This window comes from Gossypium hirsutum, chromosome D02 (genome assembly GCF_007990345.1).
Source record: "Gossypium hirsutum isolate 1008001.06 chromosome D02, Gossypium_hirsutum_v2.1, whole genome shotgun sequence".
NCBI lineage: Eukaryota > Viridiplantae > Streptophyta > Magnoliopsida > Malvales > Malvaceae > Gossypium > Gossypium hirsutum.
Genome location: NC_053438.1, coordinates 65,570,586 through 65,583,098, shown reverse-complemented (window position 1 = coordinate 65,583,098; position 12,513 = coordinate 65,570,586). Strand labels below are relative to the sequence as shown.

Below are 12,513 nucleotides of genomic sequence, written 5' to 3'. Positions count from 1 at the left end.
CATATATAAAATAAATTAATAATTCTAAAAAATATATAAATTCATAAATTAGCCATATTTTGTATTAATTATTATTTAAAAAATTTCTTGTTTTAATTAATTATTCATTATATTAATAAAATATATGTCTAAGAATTTATTATACAATATACAATAATAAAAATAATTTTTTTAGTAGATAAAATAATAGGTAACTCCTATCACATATGTAAACAACATGAAATTTTAAAATAAAAATTTTAAACGAGCAAGGACAGTTCTCCCTGCACAATTTGCCTAAACAATTTAGATAGAAGGAAAAAAAAAATCAAGGTTAAAATTGAAAAAAATATATATTCAAGTGACAAATTGTTAGGTAAATTACATTATTAATTAGTCATTAAATTATGTGTAAATTTTTATTTTAGTCATTTAGCTAAAAAAAAGTTACAGTCATTGAATTATTCAACATTTTTCATTTAAGTCACTGAACTATTCAAAATTTCTTATTAAAGTCACAAGCTGTTAAGTATTTTTTTAAAGTTCCGCTAACAAGTTTCAAGCGATGATTAGACGATTGGTACAATGAATTAGTATCCATCAATATGTTTTCTTTTTATTTTTCTTAGGTGGAAATTAGGTTGACAACTTATTCCAATTGATATGTTTCAATAATAACTTAACCACATTGTATTTCTTGTTTAAATTCAAATTTTATTTTTACTTATTGCTATGTCAAACAAAATTGATGAAAATTGTTAACATGCTAATTATTTGTTTTTATTTTTTAATTTTTAAAATTAATAGAAACTAAACTATTTTTTAAAAGTAATTAATTTATTTAATTTCGAAATTAAAAAAAAACTTAAGAAGGTAATTAATATTTTTTTAATATTTACATCACAATATTTTATATTATTATAACTTTATTTTTTCTAAGTTTTATTTTGGCGAACTTAAGAAACGACAACCAACTTGTATATCCAAGTTTAGGACAAGCGCCTACAATGGCAGTAACACATTTGGCAAGCTTATGGAACAACAACCAACTTGTATACCTAATAAAGTGGAAAGAACTCGCAAAATACAAAGGGATTTGAATATAACAGAAAAGCAACAAGGAAATAATAGTACACCAAGTATTTGAGTAAATACTCTCAAAGTATTTTTTTTAACTCAAGAATGAGGTGATTACAAATGAAGGGGAGACTCTATTTATAGTTGAGCTCCTCTAGATCCAATGGTATAGGTTGAATTACATCAATGGCTGAGATTAGTGTCTATCTACAATATGAGAGTCCTAAAGAATTTAAACTCTATACATTTTATCTTTAAGGATTTACGCTAATTATCCTAGTAGAAATACAATTTACTAGGTGCTTACATTTCAACCAAAATCTAAGTAGATGACCTTTGAGTCTCTTCTAAGCAATGAGTTAGTCCTATCAGACCGAATGACTTCAAGAGAATATAAAAGGTTTGAAATGTGCACATCAATTGTGGACTCTTTTGCGCAACCTATGATACTAGGGTTTTATTAATTTCTCTAGTGTAAACATTTGTCCTAAACTTGGACAATTCATTGCTCCCAAGTTTGCTCATGAAGGATACAATGTCTCCATCCTTGTCAGTAAGGCTAAGGAAAAAGCTGAAGGGAGAATGGAGAGGAAAAGAAAAGAAAGAAGAGGAATATAGAAAATAAATGTAAAAGAAACTTTTAAGGTTAATTAGTTAAAAGAAAAAAGAAAAAAATTGAAAGGAAGGGAAAGGGTAACAAATTAAAGAAAGGAAAAAAGAAAAAGAGAGGAAGGTCTAAACATATATTAAAGTTTAACAATTTTTAAACATTTTTAATTTTTTTGAAGTGTAACAAGTGCAATGCAATTACAAATAAGTTTGAGTAACCATAAATATCAAACTATTAGAAACGAACTATTTGAGTAACTACAAATAGACTAAGAACCGATGTAAATAAAAAATGAATTACAAAAGAAAATTATACTCTGTTTGAATCAAGTTGAAAACTCTATCATATGTTGGTGTTTAGCCATTAGGGCTGAGAAGGTTAGACCTTGCTGTGTAGAGTTTTGTCATGCCCTCACTGCTATTACAATGGACAAACCTCAAGCACCCAATAAATGCAAAAAGCTCGAGCAAAAATAGGCAAACTAAAGATGCCCGAGAGCTCCCAAAAATGGAAAATCAAACCCTTAGCAGGGGAGCCAAGCAATGCATTATTATGTCGGAAAAGAGGATGCTCATTCGCATCTCATTGGCATCCACAAGCCGGTACTATGCCGACTAATACAAAATTCAATGAGAAGGAAGATAAAAGGGGAAGAGAGGGTTGATTTTCAGCCATATAATCATCAACAACCACACTGTCAGCCGAAAGGTTAAGGCCTTACTTTAATAGCAATGTTGACAACTTTAAAAATTCATATTTAAATTACTCTTGCCACTAATACAAAAATATTTATAAAAAAATAATTTAAATAATATAAATTAATAAATAAATTATTTTGAAAAATTACACGAATTGTCGTCTACTACCACCCATATTTATCAAAGGAAAAACTGGTAAAATATATGCAATTACCATGCCTAATTTTGGGAATTTTAGGTTGGTGGAAAAAACCTACTAAGATTAAAAGGCAAAGTATAAAATTCTTCAATCCTATTATCTCCTCTAAATGATCTAAACTTAACCCACCATGGCATCCCTTTATCTTTCTTCGATTTTTCCACTTCTATCGTGTTGTCTAAGATCACTGCCACTGTAAATCCCACCATTATCAGCGGTGAGAACACGGTGTTCACGAATGCATTGAACTGCAAAAATCATTCACACAGTTCAGACTAAAGCCAACAAATTAAGACTAATTGGAATAAACAAAAAAGGAAAATAAAATATATTTGTTTTAAAATATATGTTTATATTTTATATCTTATAAAAATATATATTATAAAATTTGAATATTCTAAAAATTTTAAAAGTTTTTGAAATTTTAAAATTAGGGCCAAATTGAAAGAATATGTAAATATTAAAAGTTAAATTTGTTGATTTTTTTTAAAATTAGAACTAGATTAACAAAATACGCAAACATTGTGAGCTAAATTTATAGTATACCATATCACATCAGTAATCTGTTAGGTGACCAAACACATTTTAACGGTAGAATAGTTAAAATATAAAATTAAGTTCGGGAGTAATTAAATTAATAAAAAAATCAGTAAGTAATAAAACTTAAATGATTATCTGAATAATTTATTTTTAATTTTTATACGATATAAATTATACAGAAATAACCAGAGTTGATATAAAACCAAGTGAAGCGTTAAATATTAAAACCAAATTAAACCCATATTTTAAATTATGTTAATTTTTGGGTTTTTTACTAAAATATTACAAAAAAATAAAAAATACCAAAATAATATACAAAGAAATTATTTACCAAAATAATACCAAAAAAAAAAGTAGTGGAGGGCCTGCCACAGGCGGCATCAAACTGGTGGAGGGCCTGCCACAGGCAGCACAGGATTGAAATGTAATGACCTAAAGTTTCAAGGACCTGATATGCAAATTTACCATTTTAAATTTTGAAAGTGAATTGGTGCCGTGGGTGTGGCGGCACTAAAGTTGAAACATGGCTAATTGCCTTCTAACCCTCTTTATTTATTATTTTCTGTTTATTCCCCTTCAACTCACTTTTTTATTTAATAAACAAGCCCAAACCTATTTTTGTAGTTAAATAAGCTCTTAATCTATGATTTTTACTCATAAAAGCCCTTTATTTTATTATTAAAGTAAATATATTTTACCTAAAGTAAAGCTATTTAAGAAAATATAAACTAATTGGCATTTTATGTTTATATGAATTTGATGAGAATAGTTTATTAAATAAAAAAATTATGTTTATCAAAGGCTTATAGCTATAATAGTCCCTTAAGAAAAAACCAAAAAAAGTTACTAAGCCCCTTGACTTAATTTGAACCCAGTTGAGCCCTTATCATTAACCTGAAAAATTAATTAAGCTCTTACATTAATAATTTTCACATTTCATTACATTAACCATTAAAATCAATTGACGGATTAATTAGATGAGGAAATATGACCGCCTGTGATTTAATCTTTCATATCTCCAATAAAAATCATAAAAATATCTATCTATAATATATATAAAAGCAAGAGTCTTAAAAAAACTTTTGAACTGACAAAAATATCCTTTATTGTTAATTATATTACTAAACTACATTAGAATAATAATTTATTAATATTATTATATAATAATAAAAAGTAAGATTAATTAAAATAATAATATATTAATGTGAAATTAATTAATTTGGTCATATATTATAAAGGCTCTACTTAAAAAAATAATATATTATTAATTAATAAAACTATAAATCTTTAAAATCATTGAATATAATTGGATGAATTTAAAATAATAAGAATTCAAGTTTTTTAATTAAATAAAAATATGTTTATATATAAATACTCTTTATAAATTTAAAAAATAATTATAATTTAATAGAAGTTGTGAGAATTATGTATTTCAAAATAATTATAATTTAAACTGCAATTATTATTAAAAATATTGTGCTAATTTTAAAATAGAACTGTTATTTAAATTGAACTCTAAGCATAAAATATAGGAAAAAGACAAAAAAAATTGTGATAATTATAATTATAATTTATTGTTATTAGTTAAAAAAATTGACGATGCTACTTTTATTAAAGTAAAGTAGAATTATTACTTAATTAGAATTCTAAGTATCTTAATTATCACTTAACTAATATTAGATTTAATTAAAAAAATTAATAGAAATACCAAGCATGCTTTATTGAAAAACCAAAAGTAATAATAAAACTGATCACCCATAAATGTAACCCAAATAGAAAAAATAAATTATAATTATAAACTATTCTCATCAAATTTAGTAAATATTTTTATTTAATAAACTATTCTCATCAAATTCACATAAACATAAAATGCGAATTAGTTTATACTTTTTTAAATAGCTTTACTTTAGGTAAAATATATTTACTTTAATAATAAAATAAAGGGCTTTTATGAATAAAAATCATAGATTAAGAGCTTATTTAACTACAAAAATAGGTTGAGGGCTTGTTTATTAAATAAAAAAGTGAGTTGAAGGGGAATAAATAGAAAATAATAAATAAGGAGGGCTTAGAAGTCAATTAGCCACGTTTCAACTTTAGTGCCGCCACACCCACAAGCGGCACCAATTCACTTTCAAAATTTAAAATGGTAAATTTTCATATCAAGTCCTTGAAACTTTAGATCATTATATTTCAGTCCTGTGCCGCCTGTGACAGGCCCTCCACCAGTTTGGTGCCGCCTGTGGCAGGCCCTCCACCACTTTTTTTTTGTATTATTTGGGTAAATAAATTTTTATATATTATTTTGATATTTTTTATTTTTTTATAATATTTTAGTAAAAACCCTTAATTTTCCTATCCCAAAACCACTTTTCCAACTTAATAATTTTCTCAAGTCCTTTCAAATGTCCACAATTAACCTACAGGACAATAAATTCCTAAAGAGATTCCTTTCAAAGAGGATTCAATGGGGATCTCGTCCACGTCTGTGATGGTCATATACCTCTTGTCAGCATTCTCTATTATCCCCTCAGCGACTTTGCTCCGACATTACCACACTCTGCATGTGATTGAATAGTGTGATCCACCGCCTCAATATCTATACTATTCTACTACCATCAATTCTATGCACTTCAACATTCTTGCAAATTTTGACAATCCTTCATTATTAATTTAACTCAATAGTTTTTCATATATAAAATATCGCCTTAGAATTAAAGAAACGATTGGTGTGGATGCAAGTGGCATAAATAAATTGACAACCTGAGTAACATTTTTTTTACATTCAATGCTCCAAACTTACATTAAAATCTAACAAAATCACAAACCTACATTTCTTCAAACGTAAAATGGCATTAACAATTCTAACGCACTCTCTCCTTTGGAGAGGGCTACAACAACTTCAATCAAACACTTGCAACTATTGAAGAAAAAAGAAAAGAAAGAGGCCTTGGATGCTGTCCAATGTTACCTTTGCTTAACAAGGGAGCAAGGAATAGTTTTGGTATCTACCATGGGGGAACTAGAGAGCCTTTTTGACAGTAAAAAAAACAGGGTCTTCGTTCCCTCATAGTCATGGACCAATTATTGTTACTTCGAAGGGTTAAAACTTAGAGGAAGTTAAGGCGAGAGGTGTAAGTGGCTTTTGGCGACCAATTCCTTGGGATCACATCCCTTGCAGACAATGTTCTTCCAGTTGATAATGTTGTTAGTTTCACTGAGAATGGTCCCTTCAAGGGCCCCCTATTTACGCACCAATTTGCTCCCCATAGATGATTCATCTCTATCCATTCATTAGAATTTGCCTGCCATTTGTCAATATATCTATTACTGGCCATTTAGGATACGTTAGAAGATAATACTTTTATATAAATATGAATATGTATAGAAAAATACTTAAAAAATGAAGCATGCACATGCTAATGTAATGTCAGGACATTCAAATCATTCCTTTAGAAGATGCTGTAGGGAGAGGGATACGACTTTTGAGTGTGGCCTGGCCCATATATCACATGCAAACACTCTTAACATTCAAGAAATTCGGTTAAGTAGTCTCAATTGAAGAAGAAGAACCAATTCAAGTGCTTTTCAGCACTTTGCACGTTGGCTCCATTAGCCAAAATCATACGCCCTACTGCTTTTGCCTTTACATGGAAGTGACGAATTCCACTTAGATTTTATATAATCAAAATATTCATGGAAAAAGAGAATATCACTTACTTCTCTTATATGCATTGATCCGATATCTCCATCTCCATCCTCATATTCCACCAGAAGAGATAGCCAATTATCATTTGAGCCACTATTAACATGGAATGCAATATTCTTCCCGCGATATTTACATGGGGTCCTACAATTAATTATTCACTTTAGAATTTCCAAACTAGACGTTAAAAATTCGTAAAAACATTGTGACAAAAAAGAGTAAAATATATAATTTTTTTTTATCGGAACTCAGCATCGGCTATCAAAAAGGACATAAACAAACACATACCTTCTGTACACGACAGGGAGTTCGCCTCGGTTCCTCAGCTCTGTATTCCGGCCGTGTACAGCCATATGGCCAAAGGCCGCACCGCTTAGGTCGAAGTGGGGGCGACCAATATTAGCGCCGTAATTTCCAGGGCTCTCGTCAGTTATAATGATGGTCACCGCCCTCCTTGAGCATATGCTCTTGTCTAGACACCTAACTTTGTAGCAAGCTCCACACCCTTCCCCTTTCTTGAACAGCATTGAGCTCACCGCTCCCACTCTGGCCCTAAACGGCTTCACGTCTACTAACGATCCGTACCCACATGCCCCCCCTGCCGCAATATAAAAAAAACCACACATAATTCAGCACTACAGAAACCCTCTTACAGATCTCAAATTAACACTTTAAAACCGTTGGACATTTTAGGCAATAGAGAAGAAACTGTTGGGGCACTTACCGTCGCTACCATCGCCTTCAGGACTGCCGTACCAAGTGGCGACGGCACGATGCCAATGTAGGTCAGAAACTTCCTGTGCGAAGGGGACATTACCAGCAACCTTTAAACACTCCAACAACAACAGGCAACACAATGTAACAAATCCAGTGAATCCACAGCGGCGCTGCATTGTGTTCAATGTCGGCGCCACCATTTGTTCTGGAAGGTGTGTAATTTGCAATTAAAGTGAAGGAATATTAGCTAGCAAAAATGCAGGTGATATATATAGTTAGCTAGTTCTGCCGACAGTTTTATTTGCATTTGATGTTGGAAAGACTGAAGGCGGTGGTGTTCAGATCTCCATGCATCTATGGCATGTACATATAGATAAACGCACATGTGAAAACTTAGGTTAATATACTATTTGGTCCTCTATTAGGCTTGAATGTTGAATTTGGTATCAAAATTCTTTTGTCCCAGTTGAATTTGTTTTAAATTAATACTTATGTAGAAATATCCAAGTTTGATAAGGTGTCGTTGCATCTCATTAACAGTTGTTAATACTTCATAAAAACCTTAGAAATAAAAATAATGATTAATTTTTTAAGTTATAAACTATAATTGTGTTAATAATTACAACCAGAATCAAAAGTAACTCAACATAGATTTCAGATAAATACTATTTACCGTGCAAAGTTTGAAGTTTAACCAGTACAAGCACAATTCAATTATAAATATAAGTTTGAGTAACTATCAATAAGCTAAAAGTAACTGATCTAAAATTCCCATGCATGAGAAGACTCAAGACTTTTGCCAATTGAGCCAAAGCCTCATCGGCATTATTTATATTTTTTAGATTAGATTTAAAATTAATTAACAATACTTACCAATTAAAAAAACTATTTATATTTGAAGACTTTACTAATTTAATTGTAAAAACCATTTATAAAATCGTATGTGAAAATTGCATTGAGATCACCCCTAAAAATCATATCCCTAACAAACTTTATTTATAAGTGTGAGTTTTTTTGGACTTGAAGTACTATTTCTCTTAAAATAGAAAATTATCTTTAAAATTTTTAAAATTTTAAAATAATAAAAGTAAAATTATACTTAAAAATAATAAAAATATAAATTATTAGAATAATAAAATTACTCCAGACCTAGATCTGATGAAAGCATGAAAAATGTTTGAAGAAAATGATTAATTATTATTATTATGTGTGTGAAAATGGATCCACTAGTTTTGGATTTAGTTACATAGGTGACCGTTACCGTTAATAATATTTATTTGTGTGATTGAAGGTTTGTCGCTACGGAATTATTGGTGCTCTAATTCAGCATGTGCTAGCGAAATTCTTTGAATTATTTCTCTTTTTCTAAAATGAAACTCTTGAATTATTGGTGGCCCTACCACTGAAGTAATATCATAGTGTGATATCCATAAGTTTTTCATATTTATTTTTAATGTTATGGGGATCAATATATGAGACCATCTGCCAATCTCATCAACTTTTAATTAAACAATGCTAGGTAAATGAAGGATTGGTATTGTTTTTATATAATAACACATAATTTTATAAAGATTAATAAGTTATTCAACCAATTTCAAAAGAATTGGAAAGAGAAAGAAAAGCAGGTTCCAAAATATTGATATTATTAAAAAGGAAAAAGTTATGATCCTTTTTCCGCTGGCTGATCAAAGTCCCAACGATTCTGGGACAAATTTCAAGAACTCCCCAAAACAATATCTCATTATCCAAATATTAAAAAGAGAAGGCGTTAATGCTCTCAAACAATATATATATGAATGTTAATTAATTAAACCAATTACAGACTAATTGAATAAATCTGTAATTACAATTACACTGAATTTCTTAATTTAATTTATATTTTTTAAAAATATTAGTTACTATAAAAATTATTAGCACGATTCGTAATAAAAATAATAAGAAAAATAAACATCATAAGCAATTTTATCTAATTGTTCTAGTGTTTCATCTTTGTGGGTTATCCTATTTTTAATATTTAATATAACTTCTTTTTCATCAGTCCTTCACCGAGTTCATCATCATCATCTAAATCTATATCTTCAAAATTATTGATTTCTCTTTCTTCCATCTACTCTTCGAAGTTTGGATCATCCCAAATCCACATCTGAATGAAGCTATGAAGTGTGCAACATGTTAGTACAATCCAACATTTTTTATACTAACTAAGGTGATATTGTTAATACAATAAATATTTTTAGAACAACAAATGTTCTCTTAACCATATTTCGAACCCTTGAATGTCTCAAATTAAAGAGTTTGCAAACTGTTTGGTGCTTGCGTGTTTGGCTCCATTCTCTCAATTGGTATCATATCCACAATATGTTGTAAGCAAACCTTTTGTATTTGCATAATTAACATCTATCATATAATATTTGAGTTCATAATGCAAATAGCCTACAGTTTTAATCATAAAAACTTATATAAACTTAATTTGGAGAAATAATTATGTTAGGTTATAAAAATTAAGTAAAAAATAATATGAAATTTATGATATATAATTTTTTATTAAAATTTTTTTTTATAAAGTGTCCAATAATTTCTATAGCACTTCTTACAAATAAGATAATTTTTTGCCATAACTTTCGAAAGTTATTATTTTAAAAAGAAATTATGATAAAAAAATATAACATTTTTTGTATAATAAGCATAATATTTTTAAAATATATTGCATGGACACATAAATAAGTTATGTCCATATTTTTGGCCATAAATTTTTATAAATAAATATATTATAATAATTTTATAACATGTAAAATTTCTTTTATAATAACTTTAAAAAAATATGATTTAAATAATATAGATTTTTTTTGTTATAACTTAATATATATATATATATATTAGTTTTATAATGTAATTTTTTAGAATTTATAATATAATAAATCTTTGGCAATAACCATGCCAAACACTCATACATGTTCATGCTTATAACATAAAAATTTATAACTTAAAGTTGTATAAAAATAGTTTTGTAAAATTAAATTTAGGTGTAATTACCTGCATAATTACTCCAAATCTCACCCCCTCCTAAGAATTGGAAAGGATAATTAGAGTGCTTCAATTACATCCAATTCAATGGGACTCATCAATTATAATAATTACCTAAATATGTCACCCCTATATAATTACAAATAATTATACTCAAATCCAGTTACTAGGTGACTTTCTAAACAATACTTAAAAAGAAAGACAAAAAAATGTTATTAATTCCTCTCAACAAAAGAGCACATGAAATTGGTACAATATGGCGCTATTAACGCCCATATTCTGCTATCTTCACTCCTCCATCATGGTTTCTCTTACTTGGTCATAGTGCATACAATAAAAAAGTGAGTGTTGATGGTTCATTTTCCTCCCCCCCTTTTCTCATGGGATTACTCATTATATTTATAAGGAATGGTTCTTTGATGGAACGTGCTAGGGGATAACTTGGTGCCATGCATGAAGACATGTTATCCCCATTGATCTGACACGTATTCTTTGAGCGGTTCTTCGAAGAGGTATCATTGTGGGTGTACAAACAGGGAAGTGGCAACCTAGGTAGTGGCTGACTCATGAGTTGAGGAGTGGTGAGCTAGCAAAGGTGGAGAGCTAATGGAAATGGCAAGCTGGATGACATCCATTCCTTGATCAGGTTGGATTCCAGATCACCCTGGTGCACCAGATTTCGGGTTTGTAAAGTGTTATATAACAATTTGTTGCCCACTTTATTGAAGAGGAGTTATAAAGTGACTCTTCTAAGATAGGTTTACTTGCCTTACCCGTGTAATTGAGGGCTTGTTACGTAAGTTTTAATTGAAACTTATTAAGCAAACTTTGTTGTGTGACAGCGGCATGTAAACTTTGATTCTTTGAACGATGTCACTAATGCTGATTTGAGTTTTGATATTATTAATATTATTTTCATAACATTAAAACTGTCACTTAATTTAGCATGTAACATTCGGGATAACAACGGTGTGTACAGTGAGCACCATAGTGAAAATACAATGAATTGTATGGAGAAAATACCTACAGTATAATGAAAATATGGCGAACTGTATATCGAAAAATTAGGCGAGCTGTACAGCAAAAATTCAGCGAGTTGTGCTTTAAAAATAGTGTAATTGGTACTACAAAATATTGCGAGCTTTATTGTGAAAATATTATACACTGTGTTGTAAAATAATGAGTAGTGTGATAATATCTCCGCCAAGCTTTCAACCCAACGAGCTTCCGAATTACTATAGAACAGAGGAAAATAAAACAGAGTAAGCTTTAAAGCCTAGTAAGTTCGTATAACGGGAAATTAACTTACCCTTCATTTACATTTAAGGTAAGCATACAAAATACATCCAAAACAATTTGGTCAATAGCCTATACACATATCCTCATAAAACATGTTAGCCATGTATTTCACATGAATTTCAAGAAACATGTATGAGCTCATCAAATTTCCATGTTCATTAACCTTCCACGTCTTGTGTTCATACATCAATTCTATATATTTTAAGTATATACTGGTATAGTTCATTTCAATTTCATATTATCTCGCATCAGAATTTTGTCCGTTGAATCATTTAAAATATTGATGGATACACTGGTAGTACACACGAAGTGTACAAATCTGTAATCTGTCAATTCATATCCAGGAATGCTCATACGAGTACATAAACGGGAAGCTCATGTGAGCCATGTAATGGGAAGCTCATTTGAGCTGTATAACGGGAAGCTCATAAGAGTCAATATCAGGAAGTTCAAGCGAGTCAATATCAAGAAGCTCCGGAGAGCCATTAATCGAGAAGCTCATGAAAGAGCCTTTAATCGGGACGCTCATAAGAGCTGCGATGTGTCTACAACACATGCAGGATCATAACCAATCGGGATGCTCCAATGATGATCACAACCAAAGTATATGGGCAAAATAGTAATTATTTCATCTTTACAATTTCATCCTTTTCTTCATTTAATT

The 12,513-nt window shown here is 29.6% G+C and overlaps 1 protein-coding gene across 1 annotated transcript; it reads right to left on the bottom strand.

Moving 5' to 3' along the window:
* Positions 1-5,858: 5,858 nt before the first annotated feature.
* Positions 5,859-8,035, bottom strand: LOC107909300 (expansin-B3). Its single transcript, XM_016836778.2, has 4 exons — positions 7,534-8,035; positions 7,098-7,407; positions 6,824-6,953; positions 5,859-6,408 (listed from the first exon to the last, which is right to left on the bottom strand). The coding sequence occupies exons 1-4, from the start codon at positions 7,724-7,726 to the stop codon at positions 6,214-6,216; spliced, it is 828 nt and encodes a 275-aa protein (XP_016692267.2). The 5' UTR covers positions 7,727-8,035; the 3' UTR covers positions 5,859-6,213.
* Between the last annotated feature and the right edge of the window lie 4,478 nt (positions 8,036-12,513).